The sequence below is a fragment of the Eubalaena glacialis genome, chromosome 13 (assembly GCF_028564815.1).
Source record: "Eubalaena glacialis isolate mEubGla1 chromosome 13, mEubGla1.1.hap2.+ XY, whole genome shotgun sequence".
Classification (NCBI taxonomy): Eukaryota; Metazoa; Chordata; class Mammalia; order Artiodactyla; family Balaenidae; genus Eubalaena; species Eubalaena glacialis.
The window spans coordinates 72,700,112-72,725,720 of NC_083728.1; the positions used below are offsets into that span (position 1 = coordinate 72,700,112).

The 25,609-nt window shown below is 43.4% G+C and overlaps 2 protein-coding genes across 2 annotated transcripts in view; both read left to right on the top strand.

Annotated features, from left to right (window-relative positions):
• The first annotated feature begins 6,886 nt into the window (after positions 1–6,886).
• Positions 6,887–8,084, top strand: LOC133103930 (apoptosis-associated speck-like protein containing a CARD). The gene is made up of 3 exons (XM_061209532.1): positions 6,887–7,145; positions 7,740–7,757; positions 7,794–8,084. Exons 1-3 carry the CDS (start codon positions 6,887–6,889, stop codon positions 8,048–8,050), a joined length of 534 nt encoding a protein of 177 aa, XP_061065515.1. The 3' UTR covers positions 8,051–8,084.
• Positions 8,085–21,203: 13,119 nt separating this feature from the next.
• The window catches only part of LOC133103033 (cytochrome b-c1 complex subunit 2, mitochondrial), a 29,637-nt gene continuing 25,231 nt past the window's right edge, over positions 21,204–25,609 (top strand). The window contains exons 1-4 of the mRNA XM_061208245.1: positions 21,204–21,315; positions 23,889–23,972; positions 24,070–24,219; positions 25,176–25,240. Of these exons, the coding sequence (XP_061064228.1) occupies positions 21,283–21,315; positions 23,889–23,972; positions 24,070–24,219; positions 25,176–25,240 (332 nt within the window). The 5' untranslated portion in view covers positions 21,204–21,282. The remainder of the gene's footprint in view (positions 21,316–23,888; positions 23,973–24,069; positions 24,220–25,175; positions 25,241–25,609) is intronic.

Here is a 25,609-nt window from a genome sequence, read left to right on the forward strand (position 1 = left end):
TGTCCGGAAGGTAGGGGCGCCAGGGTCCGTGGGCGGGAAAGGGGCCGAGGCAGCGCTTGCTGGGTCCTCCCGCCCGCCTGGTACGGGGTCGACCTCGCCTTTGAGGGGTCCGACCTCGCCTTTGAGGGGTCCGCGCGGGGCAGAGGCTGCAAACCTGTCCGCGGGGCTGCCGGCGGGGCGCTCGGGGAAAGCGTTGGAAGGACGTACCGCGCTGGGTCGACTGGCGCCCCTCAACGGCGGGGCGGAGGCAGTTACCATAGGCCTCGGCCGTGAGTGTACGGACCTCCTCGTCCTTCCTCCTCCTCCCTAAACCCTCCTAATCGGGATGCTCCGCCTACCCCGCGTCCGCCTTCCAGCCCAAGAGCGTGCTTCCTCCCCTCCCCCCGCCCCTCCCCCCCCCGCCCCAACGCCCTACAAACACGCAAAAACCCACTAGGGACTTAGAGTTAATTTTTAACTGTTTTTATTTTTTATTTTGGTTGTAACAGTGATTAGAAGGAAGGTTTTGGGAGGTTCAGTCAGCTTTAATTTTAATTTGACTTTAGACAAATGAGTTGACCTCTGAATCTCAGGTATTATGTAGGAATATCATTTTACCCATCCCATAGGATTTTTCTTTTTTAAAAAAATTGAGGTAAAATTCACCATTTTAAAGTATTAGAATTCAGTGGCTTTTATTACATTCACAATGCTGTGAAACTGTCACCACTCATTCCAGAACATTTTAATCTTCCCTAAAATAAACCCTGTACTCATGAGCAGTCATTCCTCATTCCCCGTATTTCCACCCACTGGCAACCACAAATCGGCTTTCTGTCTGTATGGATTTGCCAATTCTGGGCATTTCTTATGTGGATGGAAATAATCAATAAGCCAATTAGAGCCAAATTGAGGATGATCGCCCGGGAGACGGTCTCTCAGATAACTCTGAGGAACTGCTCCAGAGAAGCATGATTTTCCTCATAGTTTTATATCTCATCAGAACAAAGAACACCAAACAAGTCAGGAATACATTCCTTCAAGATTTCACAAAAACAAAAAAAACAGATCAGCATGTATACAATGAGTCAGTATGGCCTTGGCACCTGGGAAGGGAGTCTTATCATCGAAGGAGTATGCAGCACTGACATCCCAGGAAGGGAGGCATTTAATCTTTATTTTTAAAAAGACCATTCTTTACTTCAGGTACCCTTTTCTTTAATGATTAAAGCAGATGTACAATGTATGTTTGATAGGCTACAGACTTTTAGCTAGCATAAAATTCAAGTTAAATCCTGTATAAGCTAGAATGACTGCCTCATAACTCAATATGTGAAAATTTCTTCCATCACATTTATATATAGAATCGTTATAATATATGGTCTTTCGTGTTTGGCTTCTTCCACTTAGCATATTTTCAAGATTCATGAGTGTTGTGTCATGTATTACATTTTGGATAATACCACATTTTGGTCATCCATTCACATGGACTTTCGGGTTGTTTCCACTTTTTGGGTATTATGAATAATGCTACTGTGTACAAGTTTTTGTGTTGACATATGCTTTCCATTCCTAGAAACCTAGGAATGGAATTGCAAGGTCATATTGTTACCAAGCCCAAGCTCCTTCTGCTCATCGCACGACAGGCCAATAAATCGGGAGAGGAGTTGTTGGAACAAGGAATAACGATTTTAATGGGAAAGCTAGCAGACCGAGAATACGGCAGACTAGCGTCTCAAAAATCCACCTTGCCTCAGTCCGAATTCTGGCTCCTTTTATATAGCAGAGGGGGAGGGGGCGGGGCCACTGTGGCACCGACCAATGGCTGAGCGGGGCTGCTACAGCTCGCGCCTGCCTCGCAGCTCTCACACCCTGAGTAGAAAGGTGCTACCCCAGAAAGCGGCCAGTTTTGGAGAAGTACCAGGTTGCTCCAGCAACGTCGTCTTCCAGGTCCAGGTGAAGCGAGGCGCGGAAGCCGCTGAGACCCCGGTGGCCACGTGGAGGCGGTTGACACACCCTTTCCTGGGATCGCTGTCTGAGGCGGCGGGCCCCACCGGTCAGTTCATGACTGATGAGGTGGCCCGGGAGCGGGTGTCCGCAGAGCGGAGCTCCCGCCCGCCTGCCCGCTTGCGCAGTGGGTGGCCGGCAGGTGCGGGGCCAGGCCGGTGGGCTATGCCCAGCCGGAGCGCGGAGCGGAGCAGCGGAGCAGCCCCTGCCCCAACCGCGCAGCCGCCGGCGCCAGAGAGGGAGGAGGAAAGGGCCCGTCACAGTTTGGGTTCGGGCTGGGGAGGCCGCTATTACAATATGGTAATTATATGATTAACTTTTTGAGGAATGGCCAAACTTTTCCACAGCTGCTATATACCATGTTACATTCCCACTAGCCGTGTGTGAGGGTTCCAGTTTTCTACATTCTTGCCAACACTTACTTTCTGTTTAAAAAATTAAAATGTTTTAAAAATTATAGCCCTCTTAGTGGGTAAGTGGTTTCTCATTGTGGTTTTGGTTTAAATTTCCCTAACAGCTATGTTGAGCGTCTTTTCATGTGCTTGTTGGCCATCTGTATAATTTCTTTGGAGAAATGTCTATAGATCCTTTTGCCCTTTATTTTATTGGTTTGTCATTTTGTTGTTGAGTTGTAAGAGTTCTTTGTTCGTTCATAACGTGAAATCCTTACCAGATATATGATTTGAAAATATGTTTTCCATTCTATGACTTGTCTTTTCACATTTTTGTCCTTTGATGCTCAAAAGTTTTGATTTTGATGAAGCCCAATTAATGTATATTTTCTTTTGGTGTCATATCTAAGAATGCATTGCTGAATCCAGGTTATGAAGATTTACCTATGTTTTCTTCTACGAGTTTATTGTTTTAGCTCTTACTTTTGGCTGTTCGATCCATTTTTAATTAATTTTTGTATATATTGTGAAGTAAGAGTCCAACTTTATTCTTTTGCATGTGCCTGTTACCAGGCCCTCTCCAGATTCTTGGACAGCAATACCATAGAAACGAATTTCACTCCCACAAGGCTCTTAGGTAAGCAAAGCTTTTTATTAAAAGGATAGTTTGCACACAGGGGAGAAGGCAGAAAAGAGTGCCAACTCCCCAAGGACTTTCAGGGAACAGGTTTTAAAGGGAGTGTGAGGGAGGGGGCAGCAGGTGCCCGATCAGCTTGTGCTCGATTCTCGGATTGGTTGGCATCAAGATGAAGTTTCAAGCATCATCAACCTTCAACTGGTGTGGGGGTCTATGCACTTGCGGTCAGCAGTTTTCATCTGGTGGGGATCTGCCTCCTGCAAAAACAACTTGGGAATGTCTGTCAGGCCTTTATATCTTTCAGGGAACTGGAAGGCTTTAGGCACTTTGTTTTAAGGGATCTGTGAAGCCTGCTTGCACAAGGTCGTTCCCTGGGTCCTTTTCAAAAATGGCTGTAGTCTTGTCTTCCAGTCTCACGCCTATTTAGTTGTTTAAGCACTGTTTGTTCAAAAGACTGTTATTTATTGTTGAAAATCAACTGACCGTAGATGTATGGGCTTATTTCTGGATTCTCAATTCTATTTCATTAGATTAAGATATATCTATGCTTATGCCAGTACCATACTGCTTTGATTACTGTCACTTTTGTAGAAAGTATTGAAATCAGGAAGTGTGAGACCTCAAACTTTGTTCTTCTTTTTAAAGAAATTTTTGGCTATCCAGGGTTCCTTGCAATTCTATATGAATTTTAGGATCAGTGTATTCATTTCTGCAAAAATGGCAGTTGGGAATTGACTGACTCTGTAGATCAATTTGGGGAGTTACTGCCATGTTAACATATTGAATTTTTCATGAACATGGGCTCTCTTCATTTATTTAGGTCTTCTTTAATTTCTTTTCCCCCCAGTTTTACTGAGGTATAATTGACAAATAAAATTGTACTATATTTAAAGTGTACAACATGATGATTTGATATATGTATACCTTGTGAAAGAATTCCCACATTCAAGTTCATTAGCATATCAATCACCTCACAAAGTTGCCCCCTCTCCTTTCTTGGTAAGAACACTTACAGTTTACTCTCTTAGCAAATTGCAATTATACAATACAGTATTATCAACTATAGTCACCATGTTTTACATTAGATTCTCAGAACTGATTCATCTTATAGCTGAAAGTTTGTACTTTTTTGCCAACCTCTCTCCATCTCCCTCACCCCTTAGCCATGGCAACCTAGAGATTACATTTGATGTATAGATGACTTTGGGCAGTAGGAGCATTTTAACAATAACTCTTCTGATCCATGAACATGGGATAGCTTTCCATTTATTTGTGTATTCAATTTCTTTCATTAATGTCTTGTTTTCAGTGAATAGATCTTTCACTTCTTTAAATTTACTCCTTAAGTATTTTATTATTTTTTATGCTTTTGTGAATGGGATTGTTTTTGTCTCCTTGTTGAACCTATCGTTTTGTTCTTGTATTGTCTTCCTGATTTCATTAAATTGTTTATGTGTTCTCTTGAGCTCTCTGAGCATCTTTTGAATAATTATTTTGAATTCTTTGCCAGGCAATTAAATTATCTCCACTTGTTTGGGGTCAGTTACTGGAAGTTTGCTATGTTCCTTTGGTGCTGTCATGTTTCCCCAATTCTTTGTGACCCTGGTAGTCTTGTGTAGGTGTCTGCACAACTGAAAAAATAGTCACCTCTTCCAGACTTTATGGATTGACTCTGGTAATGAAAGACCTTCTGTGGGTGGGAGCATGCTGGAGTCTGTTGTGACTCTGTATCTAGTGGCGCAGACTGCCAAGTGCAGGGGCATGTTGCAGCTCTGGGTCCAGGGTGGGGGGTGGGGGGTGGGGGCATGATGTCTCTCTGGGTCAGGTCACAGGGGTCCACAGCATTGACAACTGTGTGGTCCTTGGTGAGCATAGTGGGGTATCTGCAATGGCTACAAGGGCTGTTGGGGTCCTTGTGGTGCCTCCAGGTCCAGAGGCTACACACAAAGGCAGGCAGCAGTGGCACGGAGCCGGTGGTGGTGTGTACATACCACCAACTGGTGCCTAAGTAATGGCAGAGGCTGGTTGCGGATACACACACAGTGGTAGGGGCCAGGGCCAGGAACAAGGGCCAGGGCCACGTGAGGGTACACAGGCAGCTTCAGAGGCCCTGGATGTTGGTGTACATTCTGTGCCTGCAGGATCTCACATCAGATGTGCACAGCAATGGAGGCTTAATGGGGATCTAGCTGGCTGGGTGCAGGTGCACAGTTTGTGGGGACAGCTGCAGGTGAGCCTAGTGGTGCAGGCCAGTGACAGGAGATAAGGCCGGAGCTGAGCCCTCAGGCAGCTGTGGGGGCCCCAGCTGTCAGTGTGCAATTCCATGGCTGCAGGATATTGCCACAGGTATGCACACTGCCTTAGAGGCTGGTGATGGGAATCTACTATTATTGTATTGCTGTCTACTTCTCCCTTCAGTTCTTTAAATATTTGCTTTATATAGGTGCTCTGAGGTAGGGTACATAAATATTTATAAATGTTATATCCTCTTAGTTAATTGATCCCTTTATCATTATATACACTTTTTCTTTTTGAATTTTGTTTTATTTTTTTATACACCAGGTTCTTATTAGCTATCTATTTTATACTTATTAGTGTATATATGTCAATCCCAATCTCCCAATTCATCCCACCACCACCCCTCCCCTGCTTTCCCCCCTTGGTGTCCATACGTTTGTTCTCTACATCTGTGTCTCTATTTCTGCCTTGCAAACCGGTTCATCTGTACCATTTTTCTAGATTCCACATATACGCATTAATATACTTCCTCCCAGAGGAAGTAGCATTTAACTTGAGACCTAAAGTCTTGAAAGTTTGTCAGGCAAAGAGTGAGGGAAGAGAGCTCCAGGCTGAGGGAACAGCATGTGCAAAGGCTTGGAGAAGCAAAGGAGCCTGGCAGATTTGAGGAATGGAGAGGCCAGTGTGGTTGGAACTCAGAGGTGGAGTGGGGGGGAGGGTGTGGTGCAAGACAAGGCTGGTGAGGTCCACAGGGGCAGACCAGCAGGGCCTTCCCAGCCATGTTAAGGGCAAGTTAACAATTCTGGGCACAGCTTGGCCTCCAACGCCATCCCACACCACCTTTCATCTGCTCTTTTGGGTCAAGCCCCCTGACCCCAGAACTGCTCTCTACCCATGACTTTCCCTCCAGTCAAGAATTTTCTCAACCATTGCAAGTGTCTCTTGTCATTGCTTCCCAAGAAATTCAATTCCTGGGGGACCAAATTCTGGCTCTCCCAGGAAGCATTTGGCAAGGTCCCAGGTACCATCAGGTAGCGCATGTTATCTTGGAATATTTACTAAGTGGATGAGTGAGTGATATTATCCCCATTTTATAGATAACGAAACTGAGTTTTGGAGAGATAAAGCACACACAGTTATCTCTACCCTCTTTTTGACACCTCATTTCTCCCCAGTATTCCCCAGAATTTGGGAAGCTACATGGTCTGGCTGTTAGGATTCTACAACTCTGATTCTATGACATGTCAGAGAGGTTGCTAAGGTTTAGGGAAACATGGAGATTTCAGGGTTCTAAAATTCCACAGTTCTAAGCCTTAGCACTCCAATAAACCAGGTTCCTGATGTGTGCTAGCTAGTCCAAGCCTGGAGAGGCAGGCACCACCCATGAGCCCTTTTCCACCTGGTCTCCTGGGTCCCACCTCGTAGACCAGCCAAAGGATGCGATCTGGGCACCCCCTGATGGCCAGGAGAGGATGGGAAGGAATGGGATAGTCGGGAGCCTTACACCCAAGGGCAATGTTCTGGGGCAGAGGCCGGAGTTGAGAGAAGGCGGGGAGTTCCAGGTCCCGCCGCAGAGCAGACTTCCTGCTTGGCAGACAGCCCGAGTGAGCTACAGTGGGGGACCCCGGGAGCCATGGGGTGCACGCACGATGCCTTCCTGGATGCGCTGGAGAACCTGACTGCAGACGAGTTCAAGAAGTTCAAGATGAAGCTGCTTTCAGTGCCGCTGCGCGAAGGCTATGCACGCATCCAACGGGGGATGCTGCTGCCCATGGATGCTGTGGACCTCACCGACAAGCTCGTCAGCTACTATCTGGAGGCGTACGGTGCCAACCTCACGGCGCTCGTGCTTCGCGACAGCTGCGGCTGCAGGCGACCTTGGGCAAGGGGGAGCTCACCTCCTCCACACTCCGCGCAGAGGTCCAGACCAGTATGCCCTCATCTGCACCCTCCTCCCAACCCGAACGTTTGCCTCTCCCCGTGCTTTCGCTTCCTGTTCCTCCTACCCTTTAATAAAAGCTTCTCCTGCTGGGGAGGCTTGGTACTGACCTTGGCTCCCGGACCAAGAGATCCCTGATCCCAGAAAGACTTGGAGACACCACTTAACATTTTCTTACAGGCCATGGAACCGTGCCAACCGAGATCAAGGCCCCTCGCCAGACAGCAGCCAAGCCAAGTAAAACCTTCAACACCCAACCTCACCTACCTGGGCACCTCACCAGCCTCGCCCCACTGCACCCCTGCACAGCCTAAATCTGTTGTCTCAAGGCCAAGAGCACCCAGAGAGCGCAAAGCTAGGCCAACCCTCCCCACCCACCTACTCACACACCTCCAGGGCCCAAGCCTGTTTGGGAGGAGAAAGGGAGACAAAGTTAAACTCATCCCACTGTATGTAGAGTCCCGGTGGCATGCCCGCCTTAAGCCCCACTCCTTAGGGTTGAATTCAGGGCAATTTCTAAAGAAAGCCTAGTGTTCAAGAGGGACAGGTTCCAGCACCCACCCTGGTCCCAGCGCATCCCCTCTCCTCCCTCCCGCCCCAGCACTGCACTTTGTGGACCAGCATCGGGCAGCCCTCATTGCGCGGGTCACAGACGTGGATGGGGTGCTGGACGCCCTGTACGGGAAGGTCCTGACAGAGGAGCAGTACCAGGCAGTGTGGGTGGAGTGCACCAATCCTACCAAGATGAGGAAGCTCTTCAGCTTTGCTCCAGCCTGGAACCTGACCTGCAAGGATCTGCTCCTCCAGGCCCTGAGGGACACCCAGCCCTACCTGGTGGTCGACCTGGAGCAGAGCTGAGGCATCTTCCCCAGTAGCGGTCCCACAGACAACCCCTGGCTGTTCCAGCCATCTTACCTGGAGTCTCTGATTTTTTTTTTATACACAATATATGAAACACCAGCTTGTACTTGGTGTGTTTTCCTACTTCCAGCCTGGAAGCACATGCGGAGCTGAGCTACACATCCAAGCCCTGCAGAGGCTCAAGTGAAGCTCTAGTCTCCGCCTGTTCCTGGGGCAGCAGGCTCCCCAGACACTTCATCCTTCCTGCCTCAGTCACCATGGAATAGTCCCTCACCATTTTGTGGCTCCTTCAATGCCACCCCAGAGGGTCTGCCCTTGACACCTGTGAACACAAGTTAGCCTTGTGGCCAAGGTCTAAAAATTAAAATAGAAATATGTACAAAGGGCCTGGAACTGTGGGGGGCCAGACTTGACAGATGCATTTAGAAACAGACTCGTCTACCAAGCTTCTCAATCTCTCACTTTTTCATAGGAAAAAAAATTGCAAAATGAGAGCAATTTTCAGGGGAAGTGACAAGAGTATCATCTAAACAGGACAGAAGCGCACAAACCACCACGTACTCCTGGGGTTCCTTCTGGCACTGACACCGGCAGGCGTGACTGCGCCCTCTGCTCCCTCCCACCCACTGCAAGAGGGGTTATAGGTTACACTTTGCCCAGAAAACATGCCAACCACAAAGGCAAATTCAGGAAATGAGTTCTAGTAGCTGTTTCTTCTCTTGATGGAATTGTGCCAACAAAAGAACATACGGATATTTATTTCCGGAAAACAGCACTTAAGGAGCCTTTCCAGAGGCTGTTAGGGAAGCAGGATCCTAGGACCACATCCTGAGTACATTTTGCACCCAAATTCTTTCTGGCTTAGAAGGGGTGGATGCAAAGCAACAGGCAGGCCCCAAGGAGGCCAGTTACTCTATCCTTAGGAGTCAGATCATCAGACTCAGGGATCCAGGCATGAGGGTGCAAGGTGTACCATTCACAATGATACACCAGTGCAGAATGAACAAAGCTGTATGAAGGCTTCACTTGGAATACCCTCCCTAAACACAAGAATTAGCAAATGCAGTTTTTATTCCCCGCCTCCCTCCACACTCACACAGAGTCTGTGTAACATTTCCCTATTCTGATGACCAGATCACCAGAGCAACAGGAGAAAACAAGTAATTTGCCATAGGAGGAAGCTACCAAGAAGCTAAGCTAATGACCAGTGTCAAGGCTACACAGTCACATGGGACTGCTCCTAATGCCATTTAGGACTCCAGGAGGAAAGCTCAGCTTCCCCCAAATCAGGAACCGGCCCCAATACTCAGGATCCCCTGGACTTATCTTCTTTAGTCAGCCACCCCATAACATAAATGCTGATGCTCCCCATTTCATCCTCAGCCCTTTTCCACCAAGTCTTCTTAAATCTTATAAACCAAGCCTTATTCAACCCCTGAGATGTGTTTGTTCACTTATGTTCTGCAAGGACCTTACCATTTCCCAAACTGAAGTTGTCTTCCTTTTACTACCCCTGTATCTCGACATATGGCAACAGCAGCAGCCTAACCAGAAAACAAGAAATCCTAGCCTGTTCCATAAGGCCCAGATTTAGTCAGTCTTCCAGCTTATATCCAAACACCTTCCTTTTCAACTTCACTGCCCCCATCTGGCTTATGCCTTCATGTCTTACCCACAACAGGCCTCCTGATCTCCCTGCTTCTGGTCAACCACCTTCAAGGGCCTGAGTGATCAAAACTGACGATGGAAATGGACTCCCCTCTAACACTAGGACACCTAAGCCCCTCTTCCAGCCTGATCCTGAATGATCCATCCAACCTCTCCTATCTTCCTTTTCACATACCCCCGGATCCCAACACTACTTACACCCCATGCCCTAGCACACATTGGTCCCTTAACTCTGGACACCTTGAAACCCATCTGTCCTAGCATGCCCACAGGTGGCCTTCCTCTGGTCTCCAGTGGCACTTTCACCTACTGTCCCTGTGGGAGAGCAAACCATATTGTCATGTCTATTTTCACACAAGACTCTCCCATTAGAGTAAGCCCCATAAAAAGACATATTTTCAACCTCTGTACAGTGCCTTGCATGTGAAAAATAATAAACAGCAGTTACTGTGTATGTCTAGTGCCTGACAGAGGATTTTTTCAAAAACTTCACAGGAACCCAGTGCTTCTCATGAGATGGAGCCATAACGAATACTTCCCTGCACAGCAGATGCTCAAACAGAGCAGCTACAAAAACCAGGGCAGGCCTGAGGCAAAAGGTATGGTTCTAAGAAACAGCTCCCCTAAGTTGAAAGACTTCTTGGGGGCTTTATTTTTCCTTTTTATTGGAGGGGGAGGAAGGGCGAGGCTCAGAGTTCTACCAGCCACAGCATACTGGTTAAGGACACACTTCTGCAGCCAAAGGATAGATTCAAATCCCTGCTCCACCTCACTCACCAGCTATGAGACTTCAGGGCAGTTTGTACCTCAGCATCCCATCTATAAAGTAGGGACAACAGGACATAGCTCATCACCTAACAGCAGATGGCCCACAGCGAGCACACATTAGTGTCAACAGTGATCTCCAGGATGTTTTCGTTCCTAGCTGCTCAATGGCTTAGGCTCCTCAGTGGCCCTCAATCTGAAACAATCAACATTTTCTGCCCAAACCTCTAAGCATCACAAGACTGAAAAATGAACAAGCAGATCAATACCCAATGTTCACTGGGCCTGTGCTAATTAGAACAAAAACCCATATGCAAGACCCAGCCTTCTGTGAGTGACCTTTTTCTTAGCTCCCGGCTCAAACTGTCTACATAGAAAGTTTTATACAAAATCAGTTACCCCTTCACAGAGAAGGTGGGGGGAATGAGCAGAAAAGGAGTCTCTGCAGAACTTGAGAGCATGGCTCTAAAAGTGTGCTGCTGAAACAGCAGCATCAACATCACCAGAGAGCTTGTGCCCCACCAAGACCTACACACGGAATTGGAACCCACCTGCTAGCCATACTGCCAAGTGATTCAGGTATGTATTCAACTTAGACACACAACGCTACAGGGAGGATTTGGCTCTGCCACCTCAGTTAGACTGCGACAGGTTTGCATAAGCCTTCTTACATAGGGATTTGCCTTGCTTTTCACTCAGGGAAAGAGTACACAGGATGGGCCTGCTTCCCCTCAAATTCTGGGAAAAAATAAAATAAAACAAACAAAAAACAGCCGTCAGGCTAGATCTAACAGACAGGTTCTTACCGTGAGCAGGCTGCAGTGAGGCCCTAAGGATCCTGCAGGAACAGCTACAGGGAATCAGTGCAATTGCGCAACACTGCCACCCTGAGGTGCATGTGCAAGATGCTACCTAGAAAGCCTGGCTCCTGCTCCCTTCAGTTTCTTCTTCCCATACCCACCCCACCCCACCCTCCTTGGCATTCTCTACCTGGAATTGCCTAAGCTTGATTCCTCGCTACACACAAGGAACCCCCAATCTTCGACCCTGTAGGCCAAGCTCCCTTCCTGTCTCCAATCCCCACACTGGTGGCTCTCAATCGTCCTTCCTGTTAAAGGATCCCTTCTTGCTAGCACTATAACCCCAAGGTTTAAGGCTAAGGCCACAATCCAAGAAGCTGAGAGAGCACAATCCATCCACAGAGCACTATTCCCAGACCCAAACTCCTGACATCCGTCTGTTCCTGCCTCAAGCATATTAGGAATTTTAGTATGGCTGCGCAGGTCCCGGGCCTGAGCCCCACATCCGCCAAAGCCTCTGAGGGTCCCACAGTCCCAATGGACCCGAGCACCAGCCCACCTGTCCAAGCCTCTGTGGTGGCCCATGGGCTGCCCCTGACAAAGCCTCCTCTGGCCACATGGGTCCAGGCGGGCCAAGTGCCACCACCCTCCAAAGCCTCCTCTGACTGTCCCAGCCCCTGTGGACACAGCTGTGGAAGCCTGCGCCCACCTGGCCTGCACGAGCATGTGTGCTCCAGGCCAGCTTCAGGAGCAGATGCTGGTGAAAGGAACACATGCAGAGGTGGGGCTGACACAGCAGGTCCAGAGACCTACCTAGAGGTCTCGGAGGGCCTCCTGGGGAGGTGGGGATTGGATGTAGCTCACTGTAGGGGCAAGGACACTCGTAGCAGAGGCACCAGGGAATTTTTCATTTTTTCAATTTTATTTTATTTTTTGCTGTTGTCCTCTTTTGTTTTGTCATTGTTTCATTTTAATTTTTTTCTATTTCTTATTTTTCTTATTTTATTTTTTATTCTGTTATTGTTCTGCTCTTTTTCATTTGTTGTCTGTTTTTTGTTTTTGTTTTCTTGCTGGTGGTGGTTTGTTCTTTTGATATTTTTGTGTTGTTTTCTTTCATTTTGTTATTTTTTTGCTTTGTTTTTATCTTTTTTTTGTTTTTGTCATTTTAGTGTTTGTCTTTTCTCTTGGCTTTTCTTTTACTTTGTTTTTTTATTTTGTTTTATTGTTTGTTTTCTGTTTAGTTTCGTTTCCATTATTGGTTATGGTTTGGGGGCCCTCTTGTTTGTTTGGGTGTTTTTTTTTGCTATCCATGTTGTTTTGTTGTTGTTGGTTTGTTTTTTGTTTGCTTGGATTTGTTTTTGTTGTCTCAGGTTTTGTCTGTTTTCTTTTTTTTGTTTGTGTGTTTGTTTTTGTTTGGTTGGCTTTGTTTTTATTATTTGCCTTGGGCTTTGTCTATTTTAGGGTTTTTCTGTTTGTTTGTTTTTTGCCACACCATGTTGCTTGCGGGGTCTTGGTTCCCAGGCCGGGAGTCAGGCCTAAGCCCCTGTGGTGGGAGCACCGAGTCTGAGCCACTGGACTACCAGAGAACTTCAGGCCCCAGGAAATATTAATTGGTGTGAGCTCTCCCAGAGGTCCTCATCTCGGCACCAAGATCCAGCTCCACCCAACTGCCTGCAAGCTCCAGTGCTGGACACCTCGGATCAAACAACCAGCAAGACAGGAACACAGCCCCACCCATCAACAAAAACGAGACGACAGAGAAACGTGTTACAGATGAAGGAGCAAGGTAAAAACCTATTAGACCAAATAAATGAAGAGGAAATAGGCAATCTACCTGAAAAAGAATTCAGAGTGATGATGGTAAAGATGGTCCACAATCTCGGAAATAGAATGGAGGCATGGATTGAGAAAATATAAGAAATGTTTAACAAGGACATAGAACTAAAGAACAAACAAATGGGGATGAACAACACAATAACTGAAATGAAAAACACACTAGAAGTAATCAATAGCAGAATAACTGAGGCAGAAGAATGAATAAGTGAGCTGGAGGATAGAATGGTGGAAATAACTGCCGAGGAACAGAATAAAGAAAAAAGAATGAAAAGAAATGAGGACTGTTTCAGAGACCTCTGGGAAACAGTTAATGCACCAACTTTCGAACTATAGGGGTCCCAGAAGAAGAATAGAAAAAGAAAGGGTCTGAGAAAATATTTGAAGAGATTATAGTCAAAAACGGCCTTAACATGGGAAAGGAAATAGCTACCCAAGTTCAGGAAGCACAGAGAGTCCCATACAGGATAAACCCTAGGAGAAACACACCAAGATACATATTAATCAAACTAACAAAAATTAAAGTCAAAGAAAAAATATTAAAAGCAGCAAGGGAAAAGCAACAAATGACATACAAGGGAATCCCGATAAGGTTATCGGCTGATTTTTCGGCAGAAACTCTGCAGGCCAGAAGGGAGTGGCAGGATAGACTTAAAGTGCTGAAAGGGAAAAATCTACAACCAAGATTACTCTACCCGGCAAGGATCTCATTCAGATTCGATGAAGAAATCAAAAGCTTTACCGACAAGCAAAAGTTAAGAGAATTCAGCACCACCAAGCCAGCTGTACAACAAATGCTAAAGGAACTTCTCCAGGCAGGAAATACAAAAGAAGAAAAAGACCTACAAAAACAAACCCAAAACAGTTAAGAAAACGGTAATAGGAACATATGTATCAATAATTCCCTTAAATGTAAATGGATTAAACAATCCAACCAAAGATACAGACTGGCTGAATGTATACAAAAACAAGACCCATATGTACACTGTCTACAAGAGACCCACTTCAAACCTAGGGACACGTACAAACTGAAAGTAAGGGAATGGAAAAAGATATCCCATGCAAATGGAAATCAAAAGAAAGCTGGAGTAGCAATACTCATATAGGACAATACAGACTTTAAAATAAAGACTATTACAAGAGACAAGGAAGGACACTACATAATGATAAAGGGATCAATCCAACAAGAAGATATGACAATTGTAAATATCTATGCACCCAACATAGGAGCACTTCAATACGTAAGGCAAATGCTAACAGCCATAAAAGGGGATATCTACAGTAACACAATAATAGTAGGGGACTTTAACACCCCACTTTCATCAATGGACTGATCATCCAAACAGAAAATAAATAAGGAAACACAAGCTTTTTTTTTTTTAATTTAACTTTATTTATTTTTGGCTGCGTTGGGTCTTCGTTGCTGCCTCCGTGCTTTCTCTAGTTGGAGCGAGTGGGGTCACTCTTCCATGCAGTGCGCAGGTGTCTCATTGCAGTGGCTTCTCTTGTTGCGGAGCACAGGCTCTAAGGCGCATGGGCTTCAGTAGTTGTGGCACATGGGTTCTACAGTGCAGGCTCAGTAGTTGTGGTGCACAGGCTTAGTTGCTCCGTGGCATGTGGGATCTTCCCAGACCAAGGCTCGAACCTGTGTCCCCTGCATTGGCAGGCAGATTCTTAACCACTGTGCCACCAGGGAAGCCCCAGGAAACACAAGCTTTAAATGACACATTAGACCAGATGGACTTAATCAATATTTATAGGACATTCCATCCAAAAACAACAGAATAAAAGTTCTTCTCAAGTGCACATAGAACATTCTCCAGGATAGATCACATCTTGGGTCACAAATCAAGCCTCACTAAATTTAAGAAAACTGAAATCATATCAGGCATCTTTTCTGACCACAGCGCTATTAGACTAGATATCAATTACAGGAAAAAAACTGTAAAAAATACAAACACATGGAGGCTAAACAATATGCTACTAAAGAACCAAGGGATCACTAAAGAAATCAAAAATGAAATCAAAATACACCTAGAAACAAATGACAATGAAAACACGACGACCCAAAACCTATGGGATGCAGCAAAAGCAGTTCTAAGAGGGAAGTTTATAGCAATACAATCCTACCTCAAGAAACAAGAAAAATCTCAAATAAACAACCTAACCTTACACCTAAAGCAATTAGAGAGAGAAGAACAACAGCAACAAAAAACCAAGGTTAGCAGAAGGAAAGAAATCATAACGATCAGATCAGAAATAAATAAAAAAGAAATGAAGGACACAATAGCAAAGATCAATAAAACTAAAAGCTGGTTCTTTGAGAAAATGAACAAAATTGATAAACCATTAGCCAGACTCATCATGAAATAAAAGGGAGAAGACTCAAATCAATAAAATTACAAATGGGGGACTTCCCTGGTGGCACAGTGGTTAAGAATCCACCTGCCAACGCAGGGTGCATGAGTTGAATCCCTGGTCTGGGAAGATCCCACATGCTGTGGAGCAACTAAGCCCGTGAGCCACAACTACTGAGCCCACGTGCCACAACCACTGAAGCCTGTGTGCCTAGAGCCCATGCTCTGCAACAAGAGAAACCACTGCAATGAGAAGCCGCGCACCATAACAAAGAGTAGCCCCTGCACGCTGCAACTAGCGAAAGCCTGTGAACAGCAACAAAGACCCAATGCAGCCAAAAATAAATAAATAAAATAAACAAATAAATTTATAAAAAAAAGAAGAATGTTACAAGAGACAAGGAAGTACACTACATAATGATCAAGGGATCAATCCAAGAAGAAGATATAAAAATTATAAATATATATGCACCCAACATAGGAGCACCTCAATACATAAGGCAAATGCTATAAAACAGCAATAAAACAGCTATAAAAGAGGAAATCGACAGTAACACAATAATAGTGGGGGACTTTAACACCTCACTTACTCCAATGGACAGATCATCCAGACAGAAAATTAATAATGAAACACAAGCTTTAAATGACACAAGAGACCAGATGGACTTAATCAATATTTATAGGACATTCCATCCAAAAATAACAGAATAGAATTTCTTCTCAAGTGCACACAGAACATTCTCCAGGATAGATCACATCTTGGGTCACAAATCAAGCTTCAGTAAATTTAAGAAAATTGAAATCGTATCAAGCGTCTTTTCCAACCACAAATCTATGAGACTAGAAATCAATTACAGGGAAGAAAAAGTAAAAAGCACAAACACATGGAGGCTAACCAATATGTTACTAAATAACCAAGAGATCAATCAAGAAATCAAAGAGGAAACCAAAAAATACCTAGAGACAAATGACAATGAAAACACGACAATCCAAAACCTATAGGATGCAGCAAAAGCAGTTCTAAGAGGGACGTTTACAGCAATGCCTCAAGAAAAAATAAAAATCTCAAATAAACAATCTAACCTTACACCTAAAGCAACTAGAGAAAGAAGAACAAACAAAACCCAAAGTTAGTACAAGGAAGGAAATCATAAAGATCAGAGCAGAAATAAATGAAATAGAAACAAAGAAAACAACAGCAAAGATCAATAAAACTAAAAGCTGGTTCTTTGAGAAGAAAAACAAAATTGATAAACCTTTAGCCACACTCATCAAGAAAGAGGGAGAGGACTCAAATCAACAAAATGAGAAATGAAAAAGGAAAAGTTACAACAGATACCGCAGAAATACAAAGCATCCTAAGACACTACTACAAGCAACTCTATGCCAATAAAATGGACAACCTGGAAGAAATGGACAAATTCTTAGAAAGGTATAACCTTCCAAGACTGAACAAGGAAGAAATAGAAAATATGAACAGACCAATCACAAGTAATAAAATTGAAACTGTGATTAAAAATCTTCCAACAAACAAAAGTCCAGGACCAGATGGCTTCACAGGTGAATTCTATCATTTAGAGAAGAGCTAACAGCCATCCTTCTCAAACTCTTCTAAAAAACTGCAGAGGAAGGAACACTCCCAAACTCATTCTACAAGGCCACCATCACCCTGATACCAAAACCAGAGAGAGATACTACAAAAGAAGAAAATTACAGACCAATATCACTGATGAATATAGGTGCAAAAATCCTCAACAAAATACTAGCAAACAGAGTCCAACAACACATTAAAAGGATCATACACCACGATCAAGTGGGATTTATCCCAGGGATGCAAGGATTCTTCAATATATGTGAATCAATCAATGTGACACACCATATTAACAAATTGAATAATAAAAACCATATGATCATCTCATAGATGCAGAAAAAGCTTTTGACAAAATTCAACACCCATTTATGATAAAACTCTCCAGAAAGTGGGCATAGAGGGAACCTACCTCAACATAATAAAGGCCATATACGACAAGCCCACAGCAAACATCATTCTCAAAGGTGAAAAACTGAAAGCATTTCCACTAAGATCAGGAACAAGACAAGGATGTCCACTCTCGCCACTATTATTCAACAGTTTTGGAAGTCCTAGCCATGGCAATCAGAGAAGAAAAAGAAATAAAAGGAATACAAATTGGTAAAGAAGAAGGACAACTGTCACTTTTTGTAGATGACATGATACTATACATAGAGAATCCTAAAGATGTCACCAGAAAACTGCTAGAGCTAATGAATGAATTTAGTAAAGTTGCAGGATACAAAATTAATGAACAGAAATCTCTTGCAGTCCTATACACTAATGATGAAAAATCTGAAAGAGAAATTAAGGAAACACTCCCATTCACCACTGCAACAAAAAGAATAAAATACCTAGGAATAAACCTACCTAAGGAGGTAAAAGACCTGTACTCAGAAAACTATAAGACACTGATGAAAGAAATCAAAGATGACACAAACAGATGGAGAGATATACCATGTTTTTGGATTGGAAGAATCAATATTGTGAAAATGACTATACGACCCAAAGCAATCTACAGATTCAATGCAATCCCTATCAAATTACCAATGGCATTTTTACAGAAATAGAACAAAAAATCTCAAAATTTGTATGGAGACACAAAAGACCCTGAATAGCAAAGGCAATCTTGAGGGAAAAAAACGGAGCTGGAGGAATCAGACTCCCTCACTTCAGACTATACTACAAAGCTACAGAAATCAAGACAATATGGTCCTGACAAAAAACAGAAATATACATCAATGGAACAGGATAGAAAGCCCAGAGGTAAACCCACGCACCTATGGTCAACTAATCTATGACAAAGGAGGCAAGGATATACAATGGAGAAAAGACAGTCTCTTCAATAAGTGGTGCTGGGAAAACTGGACAGCTACATGTAAAAGAATAAAATTAGAACACTACCTAACACCATACACAAAAATAAACTCAAAATGCATTAGAGACCTAAATGTAAGACCAGACACTATAAAACTCTTAGAGAAAAACATAGGCAGAACACTCTTTGACATAAATCACAGCAAGATCTTTTTTGACCCACCTCCTAGAGTAATGGAAATAAAAACAAAAATAAACAAATGGGACCAAATGAAACTTAAAAGCTTTTGCATAGCAAAGGGAACTATAAACAAGACGAAAAGACAAACCTCACAATGGGAGAAAATATTTGCAAATGAATCAACGGACAAAGGATTAATCTCCAAAATATATAAACAGCTCATGCAGCTCAATGTTAAAAACACAAACAACCCAATCAAAAAATGGGCAGAAGACCTAAATAGACATCTCTCCAAAGAAGACGTACAGATGGCAAAGAGGCACACGAAAAGCTACTCAACATCACTAATTATTAGAGAAATGCAAATCAAGACTACATGAGGTATCACCTCACACAGGTTAGAATGGGCATCATCAGAAAATCTATAAACAACAAATGCTGGAGAGGGTGTGGAGAAAAGGGAACCCTCTTGCACTGTTGGTGGGAATGTAAATTGATACAGCCACTATGGAGAACAGTATGGAGGTTCCTTAAAAAACTAAAACTAGAATTACCATATGATCCAGCAATCCTACTACAGGGCATAACCCAGAGAAAACCATAATTCAAAAAGGCACATACACCCCAATGTTCACTGCAGCACTATTTACAATAACCAGGTCATGGAAGCAACCTAAATTCCCATCGACAGACGAATGGATAAAGAAGATGTGATACATATATACAATAGAATATTACTCAGCCATAAAAAGGAACGAAATTGGGTGATTTATAGAGATGTGGATGGACCTAGAGACTGTCATACAGAGTGAAGTAAGTCAGAAAGAGAAAAACAAATATCATATATTAACACACATATGTGGAATCTAGAAAAATGGTATAGATGAACCGGTTTGCAAGGCAGAAATAGAGACACAGATGTAGAGAACAAACGTATGGACACCAAGGGGGGAAAGTGGGGGAGAGTGGTGGGATTAAAAAATAAAAAAAAGTACTGGAGACAGAGATTTGTATGCCATGTTAATCAATTTGAACTTTATCCTGAAAAACATGGGAAATCATTGAAAAAGTTTAAGAAGGTGGGTGACTTGATCAGCAAAATGTTTCTCAAACTTCACTCATTATAACACCTTCATGATTTTTGCCTTATCTTCATATCACCTGTAGTTAATTTACTTAATGTTGTTTAAACCAACCTTTTATTCTTTTACAAACGTATGTCAAGAGGAAACTCATTACCACCATTGCTTGCCATAATAAACATTCAAAATAAATATATAACTATTAAAGTAGAACAATGTTCATTTATGTACCAACTTTAAATCATCTCATGCACCACTATGTAACTCTACCACAGTTTTGTGCCAGATTCTTAAGGTCTGCTTGTTTGTTCTAATATATTTTGGCCGCACCACCCGTGGCTTGCGGGATCTCTGTTCCTGACCAAGGACTGAACCCATGACAGCGCCGAATCTTAACCACTAGGCCACCAGGGAACTCCTGCAGGATTCTTAATGACCGGGTCTTAGATGTCACCTGGAATCTCCTGTTAGAGAACCACTTGTAAGTGTGAAGAAATTCGGACACAGGCCGAGGGCATAAATTCTGTCTATGCTCTGTAACGCCTACAACCAGCCCTTATGAAATTTTAATGTGCATACGAATCACCTCGGGACCTTGTAAAACTCAGATTTTGATCCATTATGTAATCTGAAGATTCTGCATTTCTAACAAACCCCTAAATGACATTAATGTTGGTTTCCCAACCACGCAACGTTGCAAGGTACGAGATTATACGTCCCTGAAGGGGAGGGACCGTGCCTTAATCTTTAGCATAGTGTCTGGCACAGGCAACTTATTAGCTAACACTCGTTGAAGACAGCACAGAATTTTCTTCCCACAAAAGCAGTCACGTGACTCCATATGCAGGCTTCAGATCAGAAGTCTCTCTCACATACACACCACTACTATTCAAAACATTTTAATTTTTCTAAGACAAAACTATATTTCAGTTTTTATTTTCTACGTAATCTCAGCCTAGAATATGAACTCCATGAGACCAGAGACCTTAGTCGTAAGTATTTCCTAGGTTTCGGTCTCACCTTTGTGTGTCCCCGGCCTGGTCTGGGAGTTAGAGCGGCGAATTCATTGGACAAGGGCTCTGTTCCTATGGAGCTAATGAGCTAGTGAGGACCTCACCAAGCAAGAGGCGATCACACTCGGCTTCAAAGCCTATGTCTCTGCAGAAGGGCAGATAGGGAGAAGTCTCCTAAAGCCGCCGGCTTCCACGGTGCAGGAAGTCCTGAAGTTCAGAAGGCTGGAGCCCAGAGGCCGCGGGTGGAATCCGGCGAACCGGGGCTCTTTCATTGGACAGCCCGGATCGGAAGAATCCAAAGTGGAGGGGGGGGGGTTGAGATGGGCTATCGCAGACGTAGTCAGAAGAGGATTACAGAGCGGATATCCGGGCCAGAAGGAGAACCCAAAAAGCGGTAACTTAAATTATCTTCTGAAAACTACGTTACGAAATTATGCGTCTCCCTATCCTGCGTCTTGGAGGAGTTGGACTGTTCCAACCTCCTCCAAGGAGCAGTAGAGTGCGGTCGGTCGTATAGAGAGTACCCTCACGTAGGAGGCGTGGGAAAGAGTGTCGCGGGGCAGTCTGGGTCGCTCCCGCCGTCGGCCGCCATCTTGCTTTACTCTAAGGAGGCCGTGACCGCGGGTCAGAGCAGTCTTGAGCCATGAAGCTAATAGCCAGAGCTGGAACCCTCTCGGTGAGCACAGCTGGCGGGCTTGGGGGAGGGTGGGGGAGCAGATTGTCAGCAAGGTCATACGGACCGGAGGTGCCTGGTTTGGGGTCCCGGGGCCTTGGGTTTTGTTCTGCCCTTCAGGTGAATCCTGCCGGCCAAGTGGGCTGCAGGCTGGGTGGATCGGGCGTTGGAAGGCCAGCTCGTGCTCTGAGCAGAGGAGACTTAATGCTGGAAAACCTGAAGAGAGGTGAAGGGCTTAAGAGCGGAGGTGAAGCGACTCGGGTGGAGACACCTTTGAAGGTCACTGCTGCACTTGGCGTGCAGAAGGAGGCCGGCGTAGACCTAGTCCCCCATCCCTAACCTATCAACTGCGGCCTCTGCTTCTTGGCGTATCACGGAGCATCAGCTTCCCCAACGGTTAAGCGTATCACGGAGCATTAGCTTCCCCAACGGTTAAGTGGGCTTATGAGTAAAATCATAAGGAAGAAATGAGCTAATGCCTTCATAGCTTTTTTCACTGTGCCTGGAACTTGATTGTTACTGTGGTGTCCTGGCTGTATAAAGTGTGCTTTTCTTGATCTCTTGTTAGAGTTTATCCAGGAGGGTTTCTTGGCGTGCCTTCTAGAGCTTCTTAAGGCTCCTCCTTCAAGCCCGAGTGAAACATAGCTGTCGCTTGGGGAAAACTCCTCTAGGGTCCGTGTTATATCAGTGTGAACCGGTGGTTGTCAAGGGGGGACAGTCTCAGTCTCCGAGATTAAAAAAGTTCAGCGAGGCCAATTTTGCCCCGCAGGGGACAGTTGGCAATGTATTTAGAGACATTTTTGGTTGTAACAGCCTGGGGGGAGTGCTACTGCTGAACATCCTACGGTGTACAAAGCCACCCACAACAAAGAATTGTCCAGCCCAAAGTGCCAAGAGTACCTGGGTTACTGAGTAACCTAGTAACCTGCTAGAAGGAGGTGCAGAAGACCGGGGAATGGAGTTTCCCTGTGCTTAATGTTTAAATAGATAAAATATGAATTATACAAATGGCTGTAATTTAGGCTGTAATTCTCTTACCCTTCTTAGCACCCCTAGACTAACCAGTGATTAATAACCCTTAGAGAGAAGCCCGGTTAGACTGGCAAAAGGCCCCAAAAGCTCTTCCTCCATTGCATCCATCCCCACCTTCCAGTAGAAAAAAGAACTCAAAGATAACAGAGTTGAAGAGGACCAATGTAAACAAATTGCAATAAGCTTGAAAGCAATTGTTGTTTCTACTTATAACACTTATTTTACATAAGAATAAATTTATACATCTTTTGTTATTTAAACAAAATAGTAGTTGTATGGACAATTACTAGGATAATTCTTTGCAACAGATTTGAATGGGACAAATTATAGGAAGTACCTAACCAACAAAGTATCACTGTTCAGGCACATTTGAGAGGAGAGCACCTAAATGTACCTTAACAATGGAACTATGGATTATTTGAACTGCTGTGCCCACGTATCTTAAATTTTTTACTTTCTGGAAAATCAAAAGCTAGAATCAATAGTAGGGTTAACTATACCACACCCAGGAAATGAAATTGATGATGATAAAGCAAAGCTAATTGGAATTTATAATTTGAAAGCACTAACAGCAAATGAAAACTAGGAACCAGCTTATCGATAGTATAGCACTGATGCTGAATGCACAACAAACAGCCATCCTGGACAACACGGAGTAGAGGCATTGCAGCCTCTGAGGGGGGGTCCTTGGGAAACTCTAGCAGCATGTTCGTTTGATCATGGGAGTACCAAGGATTAACTCTCAACATATCTACTAGTAACCTTAAGATCCTTAGACATAATCAAAATGCATTCTGTGGCATTGTATATCATTTGCCAAAAAAAAAACTGAATAAAGTTATGCATTTTGGATCCATTATCTGACATTTAAGAGGAGCCCTTTACCCTTCCAGTGGCTGCATATTATATATACTGAGAATCTACTATGGATGAAGCTATTGTTAATCTCAGGGTATATTAGTCAAAGAAGATAAAACCTTTGGTTGTGTAGTCTTAATGTAGCACAGAAGAGAGTGAAGATACTATGGGAAATATTGGGGGCTGGAGGACGTTTTCTTTGATATACTTTGTCTTTTTTAAAGATTGCTAAACTGATTAAGGAAATGAAGTCATATTGGAAAATAGACTAAAAAGATGAGACTCTTTGGGCAGATAAGGGAAGCAATAATGCTGAAATCTATAAAAGGGTATGAATGTGGCTATTCCACACTTTTTCAAAAAATTCCAAAGCATTAGAGCTAGAAAGGACCACTTGAAGTTTTAATAAGGTAGTTAAAAGGTAAAAGAAAATACAGTAATTCTTTACATAGTACGAAATGAACGTGTTCAACTCAGTATTCCTTCAGGCTCTACAAATCACAAATAACTAGAGATTTAAGAGTGGCATGGGTAAACTGGTGGGTAGTAATTTCATAGTAAAGTTAATCAGCTAAATCCTCCCATGGAGTTCTTTTACCACTGAACACCCTCTATTGCTTGGGCCCACTTGGATACAATGCACTACTCTTTTGAGAAATGTGATAACCTGTCTTTTTTGTGTTTAGAGATTTTATTCCCTCAAAGTTGCTCCCAAAGCTAAAGCCACAACTGCCCCTGCAGGAGCGCCTCCACATCCTCAGGACCTTGAGGTTAGTCCCACTGAGTTGGTCACTGGACACATACGTGCCTTACTGTCCTTGGTAATATAACGACATTAATCACATCCCTACTTTATTTTAAATACAGTTTACCAAATTACCAAATGGTTTAGTGATTGCTTCTCTCGAAAACTATGCTCCTGCATCAAGAATTGGTTTGTTCATTAAAGCAGGCAGCAGATATGAGGACTCCAACAATTTAGGAACCTCTCATTTGCTTCGTCTTGCATCCAGTTTGGTAAGCATCTTTACTACCTCAATATGTTTAGAAATCTGTGGCACCTTGGTCCTACAGAAAAGAAAAATTAAAAGCAACATCCCTATATTAGTTTCCTGGAGCTGCCATAACAAATTACTGCAAACAGCGTGGCTTAAACAACAGGAATTTATCCTCTCACAGTTCTAGAGGCTAGAAGTCAAAGTCAGGGTGTCAGTAGAGCCGTGCTCCCTCTAAAGGCTCTGGGAAGAATCTTGCCTTGTCTCTCCTAGCTTCTGGTGGTTGCCAGCAATCCTTGGCATTCCTTGGCTAGCAGCTGCATCATTCCAATATCTGCCCCTGTTCTCACATGGCCCTCTCTGTGTCTCTGTGTCCAAATATCCCTCTTATTGAATTTTTCCAGTCATATTAGATTTAGGGCCCACTCTAATCCAGCATGACCTCATTTTAAATATTTATATCTGCAAAGGCTATTTCCAAATAAGGTCACATTTGCAGGTTCTGGGTGGACATGAATTTGGGGGACACTTTCAACCCAGTATAGTCCCCTAATATATCATGAAAAACCACAGGATATTTACCATAGAGAAGCATTAAATTAGTGTCCATCCGAATGTTAGTGCTAGAGCATAAGAAATCAGTAAAAAACAAAGTTTTTAATTTTAAAAAAGAAGTGCCAGAAACGGAAAGAAAATTACTCTTTCTCATATGCAAATCTCTTTCAGAATAAATGGATGAATCCAGTAAGCTTGTATTTGATAATGGAATTTTTACCTAAATATACTTTGTATAAAAATCTATACTTGTGTTTTTTGGTCAACTTTGTTTTATAATTCTTAAACTAAAAAGGGTTCACTATTCGGTTAGTGTTCCTTTTGAATTTAATGACAATTAGACTTTAGATTTTGACATAAAGTGATGTTTGGCAAGCTTAGCATTAAAAAACTACTAAAAACAATTGTTTTTTCATTTCTAAGACTACAAAAGGAGCTTCATCTTTCAAGATAACCCGTGGAATTGAAGCAGTTGGTGGCAAATTAAGGTTTGTTAAAAATAAGTAATTGGAAATAGTGAAAACACCAGAAGATAATCAATTGTAAAGGAACTTTTCTCTGTTATGAAGGTGGTTAACAATTTCTTAAGGCGCAAGAAGGAAAAGACTGATGAATTTGACTGCATAAAATGTAAAACATCTTTATGCCTTAAAGTAAACATTTAAGTAACTAAGAATAGATATTTGCAACATATGTAACATGCAGAGGATTATTTGGAAAAATAAAGAACTACAAATTAGGAAAAAACAACCAAAGAGTAAATGAATAGACAAAGGAGAGGAACAGGCTGTTCCCAGAAGAGGAAGCCGGAAACAATGATCTTTACTTATAATCAACAGTGTGATACCATTTTATAC

Bases quoted from the DNA above. Each gene is read 5' to 3' on its own strand.
- LOC133103930 (XM_061209532.1), top strand. From the start codon at position 6,887: ATGGGGTGCACGCACGATGCCTTCCTGGATGCGCTGGAGAACCTGACT.